This window comes from Mytilus trossulus, chromosome 2 (assembly GCF_036588685.1).
Source record: "Mytilus trossulus isolate FHL-02 chromosome 2, PNRI_Mtr1.1.1.hap1, whole genome shotgun sequence".
Lineage (NCBI taxonomy): Eukaryota > Metazoa > Mollusca > Bivalvia > Mytilida > Mytilidae > Mytilus > Mytilus trossulus.
The window spans coordinates 80,399,696-80,415,606 of NC_086374.1; the positions used below are offsets into that span (position 1 = coordinate 80,399,696).

Sequence of the window (15,911 nt, forward strand, 5' to 3'; positions counted from 1 at the left end):
TTCAGCCAGGGTATCATGTTTGCACTATTTCAAAAGGTTAATAGTCTTTTAATAGTATATATCGCAATGTAAGGAACAACTAAACTTTTGCGGATTTGTCTCGTTCCCGGAATCCGACCGAGGATTAGAACAGCTATTATACTTCCTGGGAAATAGGTCGCATGTACCAAAATAAAGAAAATGTTCACTTACAGAATTTTCGCAAATAGAGCATCGAGTCAATATTTAAACAAGGGTAATACACATAAGATAAAATACATTTAAAAAGCCAGTTTTTGGGTTCCAAGGGATATAACGGTTCATGGTTATAGCAACAAACAAACAAAATCAATAAACAACATGATAAAAGTCAGAAATTGAGAAAACATGGCAAAATCTTACAACACTGGAATCACATTTTTTGTTGTTGTTGAGCTTTGACGTCTTTCCCAGACAATTTTCGAAGTATCATATCTGTTCTCTCTCAACAATGTAATACACCTTATCGCTATTTCCGCTTGACCCGAGAATCTGTTCCGCTTGAACTATTGGCGTCATACAACAATCACTTTTCCATTGTGGCGTCAGATATTTTGAATTATGACGTCAAAATTTTACGGGACCCTGTGTGATGTCCAGTAATGGCGGACAAATAGTGATAAGGTGTATATGAGGCAGGCATAACCTGTGAATGGGGACGAAGTCTATATCGTCGTGTCATATGTTTTCGTATGTCATATGTTTTCGTATCAACCACATTTCGTCGGTTTCGGCTGCATACGCGTACATTGTGCCGTGTTTTTCGGTTTCTATATTTAGAACAACAACACCACTACAACTTGACATATTTAAAACATATTCAACGTCGCTTTTTAAAGACGTTAGAACAAATTAAATAAAACTGACCTATTTAGCCATTTTTTATTTAATGTCAAAAATATGCATCACTAGAATAGCTATAGAAAAAAATTCTGAAGGGTTAAAATAAAGTCCAGATATGTTTTTTGCAAGTCGGATACCGGATCTTCAAGACATTTGACTTTCATGTGTTTTTGGGCCGTTTTAATTACAAACCAGCGAGTTAAAATTAGTAGGGTTCTTATATAAAATGGTTGTTCAAAATCTAATTATTCAATATTTCATTTATAATTTTTTTGTATACATCCTTGATTCATGAAGATGAAACAGTCTTGACTTTTTATATTTAATCCTAAATTTTGAAAACTGCATTTTATTTTAGAAAAAATAATGTATTTTGTACAAACCAGGTGCCAATCTGAAATTAATCAAAATCTTAAAATTTCAGCACACAATTTACCAACCTAAAACTATTTACTAGTAATTTTTAGTGCTGAAAAGTATTTATTTACTTTTTTTATCATTCAAGCGATCATTAGAATCACGACTTTAGAAAATATTAATTTCCGGATTTTGTAGTCATTTCCTGTCCGTGTACTGATCCAATTTTTATTTCATACGAAAACATATGACGCCGTTTTTTTTTACATACAAAAATCGCAAAGTAATCGGAAACAGTAAAAAATCGTAGTAAGCATTGAAAAAAAATCTAGATACCTTAAATCAATCTACAGGACATGCTTTTTAAATTTGAGTAAACGCCGGAATAAAAACTCAACAGTGAAAACTGTAAGCAGTGAAAATTGTTATTAGTACGAAAACACATTACACGATGATATGTATTATTTTTTTTTAATTCAATCATGTTGATAAAAGAAACCGAAATACCGTATGTAACGTTCCTGATTTTGGTTTTGTTGTTAGGGAATTAGCTGTGACGTTCTTTAAGTTATGACGTCATATTCGATGTAAACAAATGAAAAGCTTTCATCAGGTAACGTTTTTTCATATCAAACAATTATTAAAATTAAATTTGTATTGAGATCCAAACTTATATTTTACTAGACTGATAAATATAAATTGTTTTCAAAGTCTCATGCAAACAAGACAGAATCTGCGCAAATGCAGGAAAAACCGGAACAGGAAGTAGATCTGTAAAAAAAAGTTAACGATTTTGAGTTCATTAGTAGAATGAAAAATTCGGGAAATTTTCCTGATTTTTATTTTTTTATTTTTTTATTGATTTTTCTACCGTAATTTGGGACTTCGTCCCCATATAAATAGTTTGAACATGAACATCATGAACATGATTTGTGCAAAAAAAGTGCTTTCTACTAGGCTAACTAGCTGCCGTTCTGGAGCTGTTAGGCTTAGGTAGCAATACACAGTTAGGAAAAAAACTTAAAATTGACACTCATAATTGTAATTTTTAAACGCCCTCTTTCTCCCCCTGTCTAACAAAGAAGGCTTTATATGTGTGTTATGCATGTATATACTTGTAGAAAGAGAATCTTCCATAGATTTGATTTCTAATGGTCATAAGGGTGAAATATAATCCCTTTTGGGTGTAACCATGGCAACAATTTGCATTTCTTAGATACAAAATATAGCAAAAAAGGGGGGTGAACATGTCACTAAAGTCTCCATAATTTGGTCTAAAGGAAAATTTCAATGAATTACAGTGATACCTTTCCTGAATCCATAGGTTTATATCTATCAAGTGGTCCAAACGAAATCATATGTCTTTCTGCTCGTTTTTCCATAAAATTGAATTGAAAAGATCGAGCGCAAAATCTTTGTTGATAAACACTACAATAATTTATGGACCTATGAACGGTACAGATAGGAAAATACGGACTGTCAATCATTGAAATGGCCTATAAAACATGTTAAAATCAATCTAAATGTTCATATAAACCCACTACTTAAGAAGGCTATATTATTCTTCAAATATCTAAAAATCAATTTTATTGTACAAAAACTTTCATATTTAAGAAATTCACAGGGGCCATAATGCGAAACTAAACTTCTAACTGTGTATTGCTACCTTATGTTATTTTTGGACTATTTGCGGACCATAGATGGAATTGCAACAAGCTTTCTGCATACATGTAGTTACAGTTTGTTTTTGTTTTATTGTTGTTGTTGTTTGTGGGTTTTTTTTGGGGGGAAGGGGGGGGGGGGGGTCGTGTTGATTACAGTAGTTTTTAGTTTTCTATGTTATGTTGTGTGTATTTACTTTTATTATTTGTTTTTCTTTTTAGTCATGGCATTGTCAGTTTATTTTGGTTCTATGAGATAGAATCTTTCACCCCTCTTTTAAACAAGTATCAGATATGGGATTCCGATTGAAATCTTAGATAAAAAAAAAACATTCGTATGAGAGTGTGTAATATATGTGAGCTCTTTCATACAACATGCTTTCAGGGATGTAGTATGTATAATATTCCGATAATACAGTATACATGGTATAATTATTTGTCCATTAATAAAGCTTGAAGACTGATACTATGAAGAGGTCTAGTACATGAACATTTTTACCTGTACAATGTATATTGTTAAACCAGTATATATAATTGTCATGTTTGTTGTAGCTTTAAGACAGTGTAGTGGTTTGAAGGGGTGTAATTCACAGATCAGGAAGATACACACAAGTAGACAATGCAACAGGCTAGCATCTGGTAAACTGCAGGAATTACAGTCAGATTTTAATCTGCAGATTAAAATGGAAAAAGATGAAGGTAAAAAAACTTATCAGGTTATTTTAAGTTTAAAAGGGTCTGACATCTCACAGCTTTTATATATATACCCCAGTTTAGATAATTCAGACAGAAAAGGTCTTTTTTCATGGATCATAATTAATGAAGATAGCAGATTTTGATCTAATTTATGTGCATACCTCGATAAAGGCCTGCAACTTAGAAAATCAGAAAATAAGTTAACTTAAATACTCTAAAAGAAATCAAAATTATCTCCCCTTGACCACTGATTCTTTCCTCATGCATTAGAATTATTATTTTATGTTTCTTTAATCACTCTGTAATGTGTATGTTGTAATTAATGTTATGCTCTAAATGGGCCCTTTAATTTGAAAATAAAAATATTGTATTGTATATATGAAGGTATATGTACAAATGCACACACATGTACATCATGTACATTGTAAAATGCTCCAACTCAGAATATGGACAATTTTATGTTTGACCATTTGACACCATGATTTAATCATTCCGGGAAGATGCCAAGGTTCTGATTCTATATTTAGCGATTTCACCTCTTAGGTTCGAGACCACAGTTAACTTTTTTTTTTTTTTAACTTTTGATTTTTTTATTTCCAACAATTTCAACATATACATGATACATACAATATAATACATATAAGATAAATACAATGTCATTTATATAAATAAATCTTAATTGGAAATATTTTACATTTTCTATTGAAAAATAAAGAAATAAAAAAGAATAAAAAAAAAGAAAATAAATAAAATTTAAAAAAATAAATAAATAAAGAGGGAAAAAAAAAAAAAAAAAAAAAACTCAAAAGGATTACTGTAAATTCAGAAATTAATGCGAGGTTTTTAATATTGCGAAAAATGCGACTGAGTTGTAAACGCAATAATTTAAACTCGCATTTTGAAATATTTTATATGAATTTAACAGGATTTTTCTCAAAATCGTAAAAATAAAAATCGCATTTAAGTCTAAAAAGACAAAGTCGCAATAATAAATGCACGCAATAATTTCTGAATTTACAGTATCCAGTTACATCCCTATCTTTATTTTTAATATCACATAATTATGTTGAAAAAAAAAATTGTAAATTTACGAGACATATTTCTTTCGTAACAGCCATCAACACTGATCAAGTACATAACATGGCAATAATATTTTCTTTAAAAAAAGATTATAATTAAGTAGTCATAAGTACATTATTGCAATTCCAAAATAGGTGTTCTATAGACTCATTATCTGACTTACAAAATGTACATAAAGGATCATCAGTCAATTTTATTTTAACTAAATACTGATTTGTGGCAATAATGCAATGGTTAATCCTATATTGCAGCCACTGTAATTTACTATTTTTAGTAACAGCAAAAGGCAGTCTGAAAATCTTTTTCCAGTCCAGGTTTTGTTCACCTAAAATTTTAACCCACTTAAGCTGTCCAGTAGGAATAACATTATTTCTTATCAGTACAGAATACATATCTTTTGATCCTTTACAATGTTTTAAAAATATTTGTAGACATGATGGTATAAAAGGACAAACTAATTTGTAAGATCCTTTAGGGAAAGATTTTGATGCCTCTTTCACTTCCGAAATAACACTGTTAAATTTAAGAAAATCTGTGTTAATCATGTTAATGTTATATTTTTGCTTAAATTGGTCAAATGAAATGTACAATCCATTTTGGTCAACTATATCATTTACAAATCTAATACCACTTTTGAACCATTCTTGATAAATAACTGATTTATGACCAATCTTAATATTATTATTCAGCCATAGAAGATTTGATAAAAATGAATCATAAGTAAAATTTCTTTCTTTTTGAATAATCATTTCCCAGGATCTTAGTACATCTTTCCAAAATTGGTTGTTAACTGTCATATACAGTTGTCTAATATAATCAACACCACAACTAAACAACTTTCTTTTATCTATATTTGACATGAAAATATTCTGCCATTTACTTTCTCTCTGCAAAATCCTCCTAATCCATGTTGATTTAAGTGCTGTAATGAACATATTCAAATCAAGTATTTTCAAACCTCCCTCCAAATAATCTTTGATTAGAATATCCTTCTTAACTCTATGTATAGGTGAGTTCCATATGTATGAATAAATAAGTTCATTTATTCTCTTAATGATATCATCTGAAGGATTTGGCAGAGAGATAATGAGATGGTTTACAATAGGCAAGACTTGAGTTTTAATCACAGTTATTCTCCCTGTAACAGTTAGATTCCTTTTAGACCATTGATTTAAAGTATTTTTAATCTGTACAATTCTTTCAGAATAATTTATCTTAACAATGTTTTTAAGATCTACATCAAAATTGATTCCTAGTAATTTGAAAGAAGTTTCACCCCAGGACAGATTTCTGTTAGGGCATAAAGTATCTGTACTATATTTTTTGCTCCCAAACCAAATAACTTGTGTTTTTTTGAAGTTAATATTCAGTCCAGATATTTTTGCAAACCAGTCTAATTCTAATAATGGTTCTTGTAAAGATTTTTCACTCTCATCCAAAATCAAAGAGGTGTCATCAGCAAATTGTGACAATTTATGCTCAACCCGTGTGACCTCTATACCACTAATGTCGCTATTTTCCCTTATTTTCAATGCCAGAATCTCAACACATAAAATAAAAAGATATGGAGACAGGGGGTCCCCTTGTCTACAACCTCTTCCAATAGTAAAAAAATCTGAAAGGTTCCCTGGATGACAGCAGAGTTGATATTATTGTAAAAAACTTTAACCCAATTGATGACATTTGATTTGCCAAAATTGAAAAATTTAAAATTTTTTATCAAAATCCCATGATATTGAATGGAAAGCTTTTCGAAATCAATCAAAAGTAATAACCCTGGTATTTCATGTTTCTCTGTGTACTGTAATATATCATAAATGAGTTTTATATTTTCCCCAATATACCTTCCACTAATAAAACCAGTCTGATCAAAATTTATCAATTTATCAAGGACACTCTTAAATCTGTTTGCAATAGCTGCTGATCCAATTTTATACACAGTATTCAGTAAAGATATAGGGCGCCAGTTTTTTAAAAAGTGGCGGGTTTATTCCCTTTTGGCAAACAAGTTATAATCCCTTGTTTTTGTGTAACAGATAGTTCCCCTGTTTTTGCACCATAATTTAAAGAATTTACAATAAAAATTTGAAGATCCTTCCAAAAAAAATTTTATAGAACTCTTCTGAAAAACCATCCGTTCCAGGAGTTTTGTTGTTTTTCATTTTTTTCAATGCTTCTCCAGCTTCTTTAACAGTAATTATACCTTCCAAGCTTTCTTTTTCCAGAGACGAAAGTATAGGAACATTTAAATTTTTCAAGTCTTTTTTAAGATCACTTAAAGTACTTTTAGTATCCCTTTTTTTATAAAGATTGTCATAAAAATATTTAACTTCATTCAAAATATCTTTTTGTTTTGTTATAATTTCCCCATTTTCTTTCTCTACTTTGGGAATAATTTTGCTCATAAAATTTCGTGATTCTAAGCCACAGAAATAATTAGTAGGTTTTTCCCCTTCCTGTATCCATTGGACACGGGATCTTACTAATTTCCCTTTTAATTTTTGTGTTAATAAACTTTCAAGCTCATGTTTTTTTGCTTCTAATGCTTTAATCGAATGTTCATCAACTCTTTCCTCTAATTGAGTTATTTCATTTCAAAGAATTATTTCCCTTTTTTCGTCTTGCTTTTTTTTATAGCTTGAATATGAAATTGTCTTCCCCCTAATTTCCATAAGAAGAGTCTCAAGCAAAAGCTGACAGTTAATTCTAAAATGAATGTCTGTATTATCTATTTTGTCAATATTTTCCATATTATAAACTAAAGCACAATATTGTTTTTTCACATCCTGAATTTTTTGCTTAATAGTATTTATATAGTCTATATCATATAATAAAGAGTTGTTAAACTTCCACAAACCTTTTCCCCTAATGAAAGGGTTAATTTCTAAATCTAGCAAAATCATAGAGTGATCTGACTGATAGCTCGGAAGTACATTGTACATTACAATTTTTTAGACTGTTTAAAAAGTTTTCAGTGAGAAGAAAAAAGTCTAATCTAGCCTGTTTAAAAGGATTTCTCTTCCTCCAAGTGTATTGCTGTACATCTGGAAAAAGTTCTCTATAAGGGTCTATCAAATTTCTTTCTTCAATAAATTCCAATACTTTTTCCCTAGCTTTCGGATTGTTAATATTCACATAGTTGCAATAATCTATACATGGGTTTTGGACAAGATTGAAATCACCACAAATAACAAAGTATTCATTTTCAAAATCATCAATAACAGACATAATATTAGAAAAAAAATCAGGATTGTCTGTATTTGGTCCGTATAGACATACAAGAGTTATCTTTCTATTTTCTACAAGAATATCTAAAATTAAATAGTTTCCATTTATATCTTTTTTTTCTTTCAACACTTTGCATTCAAAGTTATTATTGAACAAAATAGCTACACCTCTAGAGTTTGAGCTATCATATGAAAAATAACACTCATAACCCCACATAGATCTCACTATGTTTTCTATATCATTTGTAAAATGAGTATCCTGAATACAATATATATTACAGTTCTTTGACTTCAGCATATCAAATACGTCTCTTCTTTTTAATGTGTTACGGAGGCCTTGACAATTAACAGACAAAATCTTTAATGAACTCATTGATAGTTAAAAGTTTGCATCCAAATTACATCAAGTAGTTGAATGAAAGAAATAAACATAATTTTCCAATAATGATGTAAACACAGACAAGTAATTAGAATGGGGATGTCAAACAGGATAATTTTCAAAGGAGTGTTTAAAAATAAATGAAAAAAAATAGAACAATAAATGAGAAAAAGTTTAAAAAAATATTCAATGGATTGAATATATATGACAATTGTCAATGATTGTGATAAAGCATTTTCATAATTATGAACAATGTTTCACAATTTTTTAGTTACAGAATAATATCTTTACATTAACATTTGCCATAAGTGTCACTTATAATTGTAATTGTGAGTAGTATATATTTACATGTTCAATTATAAGCATAATAGAAATAAGTGACTCAAGGGAGATAACAAAAAATACAAGTTAAGTCACCAATAAACATTATAAATGTCATGCATGTCATGATTGTATATGCTTAGGTTTTAAGTATACTAAATTGACCATAAAGTTTCTATATAATATAAATTATCATCAATATTTCTTATTATTATAAAATAGTAGTGTATAAACATAATCTAGGGCAGAAATACTTGGACATATTGATTCAAGGGAGATAATACAAAATTAAAAAAAAAAAAAAACCAAAAAACCAACATTGAGTCACATTCAAAATAAGTAGTTAAATTATTTCTTATTTCTAGATATAAATTTGTATAATTTTACAGTAACTATTTAAGGTGTCAAAATGAGTACTTGTAAAAACATTTTCTATTAATTTCAGTTAAAACCAAGAATTTCAATACATTTTGTCTATTTTCTGTTTTGTAACCTTGTCCTTATATTATCAAATAAGTTAAACTTCAGTTGTAAACCATCTTCCATTCTACCATATACTCCAGAGTTGTAAAACCATACAGATTCAAAACAGTTCATGTCTCTCAGTTTACTAATAAGCTGCATGTTTCTCCAGGTAACGTCGTCACTAATGCGTACTTTGTTATTCAAGTTTTTTCTCTCTACCATCACTTTTCTTTTAACATCACTATTGAAAAGTCTAACTATCATTTATTTTGGTCCAGGTTTGTCTGATGGTAAGTGGTGGATTGCAACAGCATCCCTCTCTTCAAGGTGAACATTCAGATCCCTTCTAACAGTTTCTATAAAGTCTGATCGCAAATTCTGATCCTCACGTCTAGGAAAGTTCATGACTTTGATGTTGTTTTTCCTAGAATATTGTTCATTATAGTTGGCACTAGTTAATGCCTCTTGGTTCATTCTTGTTGAATCCTCTAAGCCTTTTTTGTTTTTAATAACTACATCTCTGGTTTGGTCAATTGGTTTTCTAAGTTCTTCATTTTCTATTGATAAGGCTTCAAACTTGTTTTGCATCTCTTGCATTTCTTTCTGTACTGTTGTTAATTTAGTGTTAAGTTTCTTATCCATTGTTGATTCAAATCTTTGAAGTAGTTTGGTCACAATAGAGGTAACAATTATTTCTAAATCATGGGTTCTTACAAGATCTTTTGTTAGTATGTCAAGATAATCTTTTTTGGTTATCCCCTTTGATTTCATCAAGGTCCTTTTGTAGACTATTTAATCCACTAGTGTCCATGCTATTGTCTGATTCACTAGACAAATCTGAATGAGTTCTTTTAGGTAATTTAGGTTGTGTTCTAGCTTTTGTTTTATCTAAATCCTTTCTGGCTGACAATAGTGTTTGAACAGTATTAATGTTAGTAGATTTCTTTTCCTTAGGATTTTGTCCAGTTTTATTACTTGTTAGAACATACTCACCCGTTCTCGTCCAATGAAAAGTCAGTTTTTCCCCCTCTAATTTTCATAGTACATAGTTTTCCATGCACTATGAAATGCTATACATGAATGACTTTTCATTGTCAGTTAATTATGAAAGTGAACTCTTAATAACTGCACTAACAAAGTGTACAATTCCCTGAGGCATTTTCCTTGGGAAAAAAGTCTACTGATTAAAGGTAAAAGAGCAAAAATTAAAACAAAACATTTTTTAATTTTTCAAATGTTCATACTTTTTCTAATGGTACACAAACATGTATATAGAATTATTATAATAAACAAAAATAATTGGAGTAACTTAAGGATATAGGTAAAACATGTAAAATAGTATTTATTTAATTTATATACCTGATATTTGAGGGATTTTTTTTCAGAGAAACACAATACAAATGTACATGTAAATTTATCAATAAAAAGTAAGCACTTAAAATGTTCAACGGTCTGAATTGAAATATTTATACGGAGAGTTTTATATTTATAAAAAAAATCAAAAATGGAATTTATTGTGTTGCTTTTTTAAAGAAAAAAATCTCAAGATAAATAAGTGTTAAATTTTACCTGAAGCAGAAGAAAAACAATTTATCCATTTGGTCCTAACAAACTATGTCAGAGCTATTGCATTCCATCCATTGAAATGATGATTACCTAAGATTTACATTAAGTTCATTATAAAAAGTGAACTCTTATTTAGGTTTGAATATTACAATGGGAAAGGATATGCTATTGTAAGGTCACTCGAAAGTGTGAATATGTTCTAAATTGGTCAGACAATACTTGGTCATGTTTTATGAAGATTTAAGCCCTCGGCTCCGCCTTGGGCTTAAATCTTCATAAAACATGACCAAGTATAGTCTAACCTATAAGTAAAGAATTGCCTCCAGGCATAATGTTGTTTGTCAATTAAACTGCTCACAATAGAATATCAATAATTCAACTCTAAAGATCCAAAAGAAAATTCTTTAAAAATTCATAGGTAAGTAATTCCACATCAAATTTCTTCAAAACATATATTTTAAGAATCCAAATTCACTTCTTCATCCTTTGGTATTGGTTTTAATTACTGGCACTTTGAAAAAATAACTAAATTCTGCAAAAACTGAGGAGCTGATTTTTATGGTGTTGACAGCTCGGCGGCCATATTTGATCCTGAGACCACAGTTAATTTGTAGTGCATTGCTTTAGGACAATAAATGAAAATTAAGGAAATCCCAACTCAGTGTGGGTTTTCAATAATATTTTGACAGTGTAGTGTACTACTTTTGGGACAAATTATATCAAAATTATAGAAAACTTCATCAGCTCTAAGGCCTAAAAAAATAATCTGTGTTTCCCGTTACATAATATTGAAAAAAGGGTCGGTCTAGTTTGGAATTCTGTGCCAGTGGAAGCAAGTGAAATAATTCTTATGTCGATTAACAGAAGCCTGTGTCAAAGATCCAATAAAATTTAGGGTCAGGGCTAAAAAAACAGCTTCGGAAGTGCTTATTTTTAACCTTTATCAGCTGGACTAAATCACTCCTTTCTTTAAAATTCTTGATATTTTTCATTGTTTTTACAGTGTCATATTGTCCAAATTGCCTTTTGCAGATATTTCTCTTTTACTGCATATGCAATCATGTCTTGCTAACTATTCTCTAGTTATGCCCTGTATAGATGGTGAAAAAATGCAAAATTTTAGTTTCTTTTCACTAACTGAAGTTGCCTCAACCAAACTTATACACTGCTTATTACCACAAAAGACAGATAAAGTTGAATTTTGGTGGCATCAATTTAACCATTATTGAGTAAAAAATCAAAAAAAATTGCAAAATGTTTAATTTTGGTTCTGTAACTTAAGTTTACCAGACATTTTGAAACCTATACACAATACTTATTACCACAAAACTCAGATCAAGTACAAATTTGGGTAGCTTCTGAAGATCATTTTCATCATTCTTGAGTTATGTCCCTTTATAATGTTGTATGTAAGTGAGGGCATCATCTGTGTCCATGTGGATACATTTTCCTTTTTAGCTCACCTGGCCTAAAAGGCCAAGTGAGCTTTTCTTATCACTTTGCGTCCGGCATCCGTTGTCCGGCGTTAACTTTTACAAAAATCTTCTCCTCTGAAACTACTGGGCCAAATTAATCCAAACTTGGCCACAATCATCATTGGGGTATCTAGTTTAAAAAATGTGTCCGGTGACCCAGTCAACCAATCAAGATGGCCGCCATGGCTAAAAATAGAACATATGGGGTAAAATGCAGTTTTTGGCTTATAACTCAAAAACCAAAGCATTTAGAGCAAATCTGAAGGTAGGTTAAATTGTTCATCAGGTCAAGATCTATCTGCTCTGAAATTTTCAGATGAATCAGACAATCTGTTGTTGGGTTGCTGCCCCTGAATTGGTAATTTTATGGAAATTTTACTGTTTTGGTTTATTATCTTGAATATTATTATAGATACAGATAAACTGTAAACAGCAATATTGTTCAGCAAAGTAAGATTCACAAATAAGTCACATGACCGAAATGGTCAGTTGACCCTTTTAGGAGTTATTGCCCTTAATAATCAATTTTTAACCATTTTTTCGTAAATCTTAGTAATCTTTTACAAAAATCTTCTCCTCTGAAACTACTGGGCCAAATTAATCCAAACTTAGCCACAATCATCATTGGGGTATCTAGTTTAACAAATGTGTCTGGTGACCCGGTCAACCAATCAAGATGGTGGCCATGGCTAAAAATAGAACATAGGGGTAAAATGCAGTTTTTGGCTTATAACTCAAAAAACAAAGCATTTAGAGCAAATCTGACTAGAGTAAATTGTATATTAGGTCAAAATCTATATGCCCTTAAATTTTCAAATGAATGGAACAACCTGTTGTTGGGTTGCTCCCCCTAAATTGGTAATTTTAAGGAAATTTTGCTGTTTTTGGTTTTTATCTTGAATATTATTATAGATAGAGACAACCTGTAAACAGCAATAATGTTCAAACAAGTAAGATTTACAAATAGGTCAACATGACTGAAATGGTCAATTGACCCCCTAAGGAGTTATTGTCCTTTATAAACAATTTTTAACAATTTTCATAAAATTTGTAAATTTTTACTAACATTTTCCACTGAAGCTACTGGGCCAAGTTCATTATAGATAGATATAATTGTAAGCAGCAAGAATTTCAGTAAAGTAAGATGTACAAACTCATCACCATCACCAAAACACAATTTTGTCATGAATCCATCTGCTTACTTTGTTTAATATTCACATCAACCAAGGTGAGCGACACCGGCTCTTTAGAGCCTCTAGTTTTATTTATTGAATATTTTAACAATCTTGAAGTTGAAAGTGAATTTCAGAAATTCAACTGAAAAGAATATCAAACTATTTATTTTATCGAATATCCTTTTGATGACTTTGAAGATCATAAAATTGAAAATGGAAAAGGGGAATGTGTCAAAGAGACAAAAACCTGACCACAGAACAGACAACAGCAGAAGGTCACCAATAGGTCTTCAATGCAGCAAGAAACTTCCGCACCTGGAGGCGTCCTTCAGCCATTTGTCAGCTGGCCCCTAAACAAATATATATATGTCGTGCACTTATTATTATTTTGTATAGGTTATAACTTGAACAAAAACTTTATACAAGTAATTACTTGTATGATGCCATCATACAGGTTATTACATGTACAAACATAACTATACAAGTAATTACTTGTACAATTTTTGTGAAGAAAAAGATAATAACTTGTAAAACTTACTGTTCATGCTGTTTTTGAGTTGTATTTGTAACTTTTTCTGTTTTAAAAAACTTATTCAAACTCTACTTTCTTTGGCTTTGTTAGTTTGTGGGTTTTTTTGTCATTTGTCAGGTTTTTTTCTTCTTTTTTTCTTTAGAAGATATCGTTGAACAGCGTATGTATTTTTGAATTTTTTATTGTGTTTGTTTTCTTTTCTTGCATGTGTTTATTTGTGTTTGTTTTTCTTTTCTTTCAAGTGTTTATTTTTGTTGATTTTGAATTATTAGAAGATTACAGATGGACAACATTAACATAGGAATGTATTACACTTGGTTTTTTTCAAAAAACCCAAGTGTAATAACTTTTTCCAAGTGGTGGCCGAGGGGTGCCTTTTAACACCAAAAGTGTAAACAAATAAGTTATTTGATCTGTTTGGCTTTACTTTGGTGTCCAATATATGCTATTTTATATGCGCCATTTTGTCATGATTTATCTTGGAAAATAAAGGGTGAATATCAAACTATTTATTTTACAGAATACCCTTTTGATAACTTTCAATATCAAACTATTTATTTTACAGAATACCCTTTTGATAACTTTCAATATCAAACTTTTTATTTTACAGAATACCCTTTTGATGACTTTGAATAACAAACTATTTCTTTCACAGAATACCCTTTTGATGTCTTTGATTATCAAACTATTTATTTTACAGAATACCCTTGGATATCTATGAGTATCAAACTATTTATTTTACAGAATACATCTTTGACGACTTTGAATATCAAACTATTTATTTTACAGAATACCCTTTTGATGACTTTGAATATCAAACTATTTATTTTACAGAATACCCTTTTGATGACTTTGAAGATGAAGCTTTAGCAAGTCCAGATTTCTTTGACGTAAAGAATATGGTGACTTTACATGATTTATTTGATGCCAGAGTTCATTTTGGTCACAAATCAGGATGTAGAAATGAATACATGACAGATTATTTGTTTGGATCACGACTTGAAGTTGATGTTTTTGATTTAGACCAAACTTTGCCATTGCTACACGATGCTTTAAATTTCATGGCTCATATTGCTTACAGGAGAGGTGTTATTCTGTTTCTTAGTAGAAATCTACAAAATATGCATCTGATTGAGCAAACAGCAAAGGAAAGTGGAGAATATAGCCACTGTCGTAAATGGCAGGAAAATCTGTTTACTAATTCGGTGCGACATTATCGTAGTGAAATAAGAATACCAGACCTTTGTGTTATATTTAATACTAAAGACACTACAGTGGAACAACATCAGGTAGTCAATGAAAGTGCTAAATTATGTATACCTACTATAGGTATTGTAGACTCTGACTGTGATCCTCGCCTTATAACCTTCCCCGTACCAGGGAATGATGATACACCAGCTACTGTTCAGTTATACTGTAGACTCTTTAAACAAGCTATCCTCAAAGGTAAAGCAGCCAGAGCCAAAGCAGAGAAACAGAAAAATGATGTGAAAAACTAGATAGCAATTGATAAATAAAAGTGTATTGTAGTGTGTCTTAATCATGTTAATTGTTTTATTTAATTATGGTCAGAGTATAAGAAGGATTCTCATGTAGAGAGTTCAATGGAAGCTAGAGAACATGCTTAAACCTGATATTCTTGAAACAGTATTTTAAGAGGGGTCTTTTAACATGTTTAAATATGAATTAAGATATAGATTTTTAATTACTAAACTAAATCATGTTAATTCTTTAAATTATAGTTATCCAAGAACTGCAACATGTTTTGTGTCAATATGCTAGATCTAAAACTGTCAATCTTAAAAGAAGCACAAGATGTGTGTGCATCAGCTGGTGTGCATCTCCAAGGATATATTTGAAATCCTCAGAAAGTAAACCACTTATCTAGTAATTTTCTATTGCTTAAGTTCATTATTCTTGTGTTTTTGTGGGTTGAACATGAAAAGATATTTGTTTTTGCACTATTCATTACTATAGTGATTATAAACACCAAAATTAACCATGTTTTGCACTATTAGACTTAAGTTATGTCAGTACCTCTCAGCCTCATGCACACATGCTTGTTCTTGAATATATATATGTGGCATGATTGCAAATGAGACAACTATCCACAAAA

At 30.3% G+C, this 15,911-nt stretch overlaps 1 protein-coding gene across 2 annotated transcripts; it reads left to right on the forward strand.

The window, feature by feature from the left end:
• The first annotated feature begins 96 nt into the window (after positions 1-96).
• LOC134708096 (small ribosomal subunit protein uS2m-like) lies at positions 97-15,335 on the forward strand. Of its 2 annotated transcripts, XM_063568398.1 has the most exons (4): positions 97-235; positions 3,432-3,578; positions 13,938-13,955; positions 14,630-15,335. In XM_063568398.1, the coding sequence occupies exons 1-4, from the start codon at positions 181-183 to the stop codon at positions 15,292-15,294; spliced, it is 885 nt and encodes a 294-aa protein (XP_063424468.1). In that variant the 5' UTR covers positions 97-180; the 3' UTR covers positions 15,295-15,335. The 2 variants fall into 2 exon arrangements, with proteins under 2 accessions (XP_063424468.1, XP_063424469.1); XM_063568399.1 differs by lacking the exon at positions 13,938-13,955.
• Positions 15,336-15,911: the final 576 nt, after the last annotated feature.

Bases quoted from the DNA above. Each gene is read 5' to 3' on its own strand.
- LOC134708096 (XM_063568398.1), top strand. From the start codon at position 181: ATGTTCACTTACAGAATTTTCGCAAATAGAGCATCGAGTCAATATTTA. The intron at 236-3,431 runs GTAATACACATA...TGTTTGTTGTAG, and splicing joins GAGTCAATATTTAAACAAGG to CTTTAAGACAGTGTAGTGGT.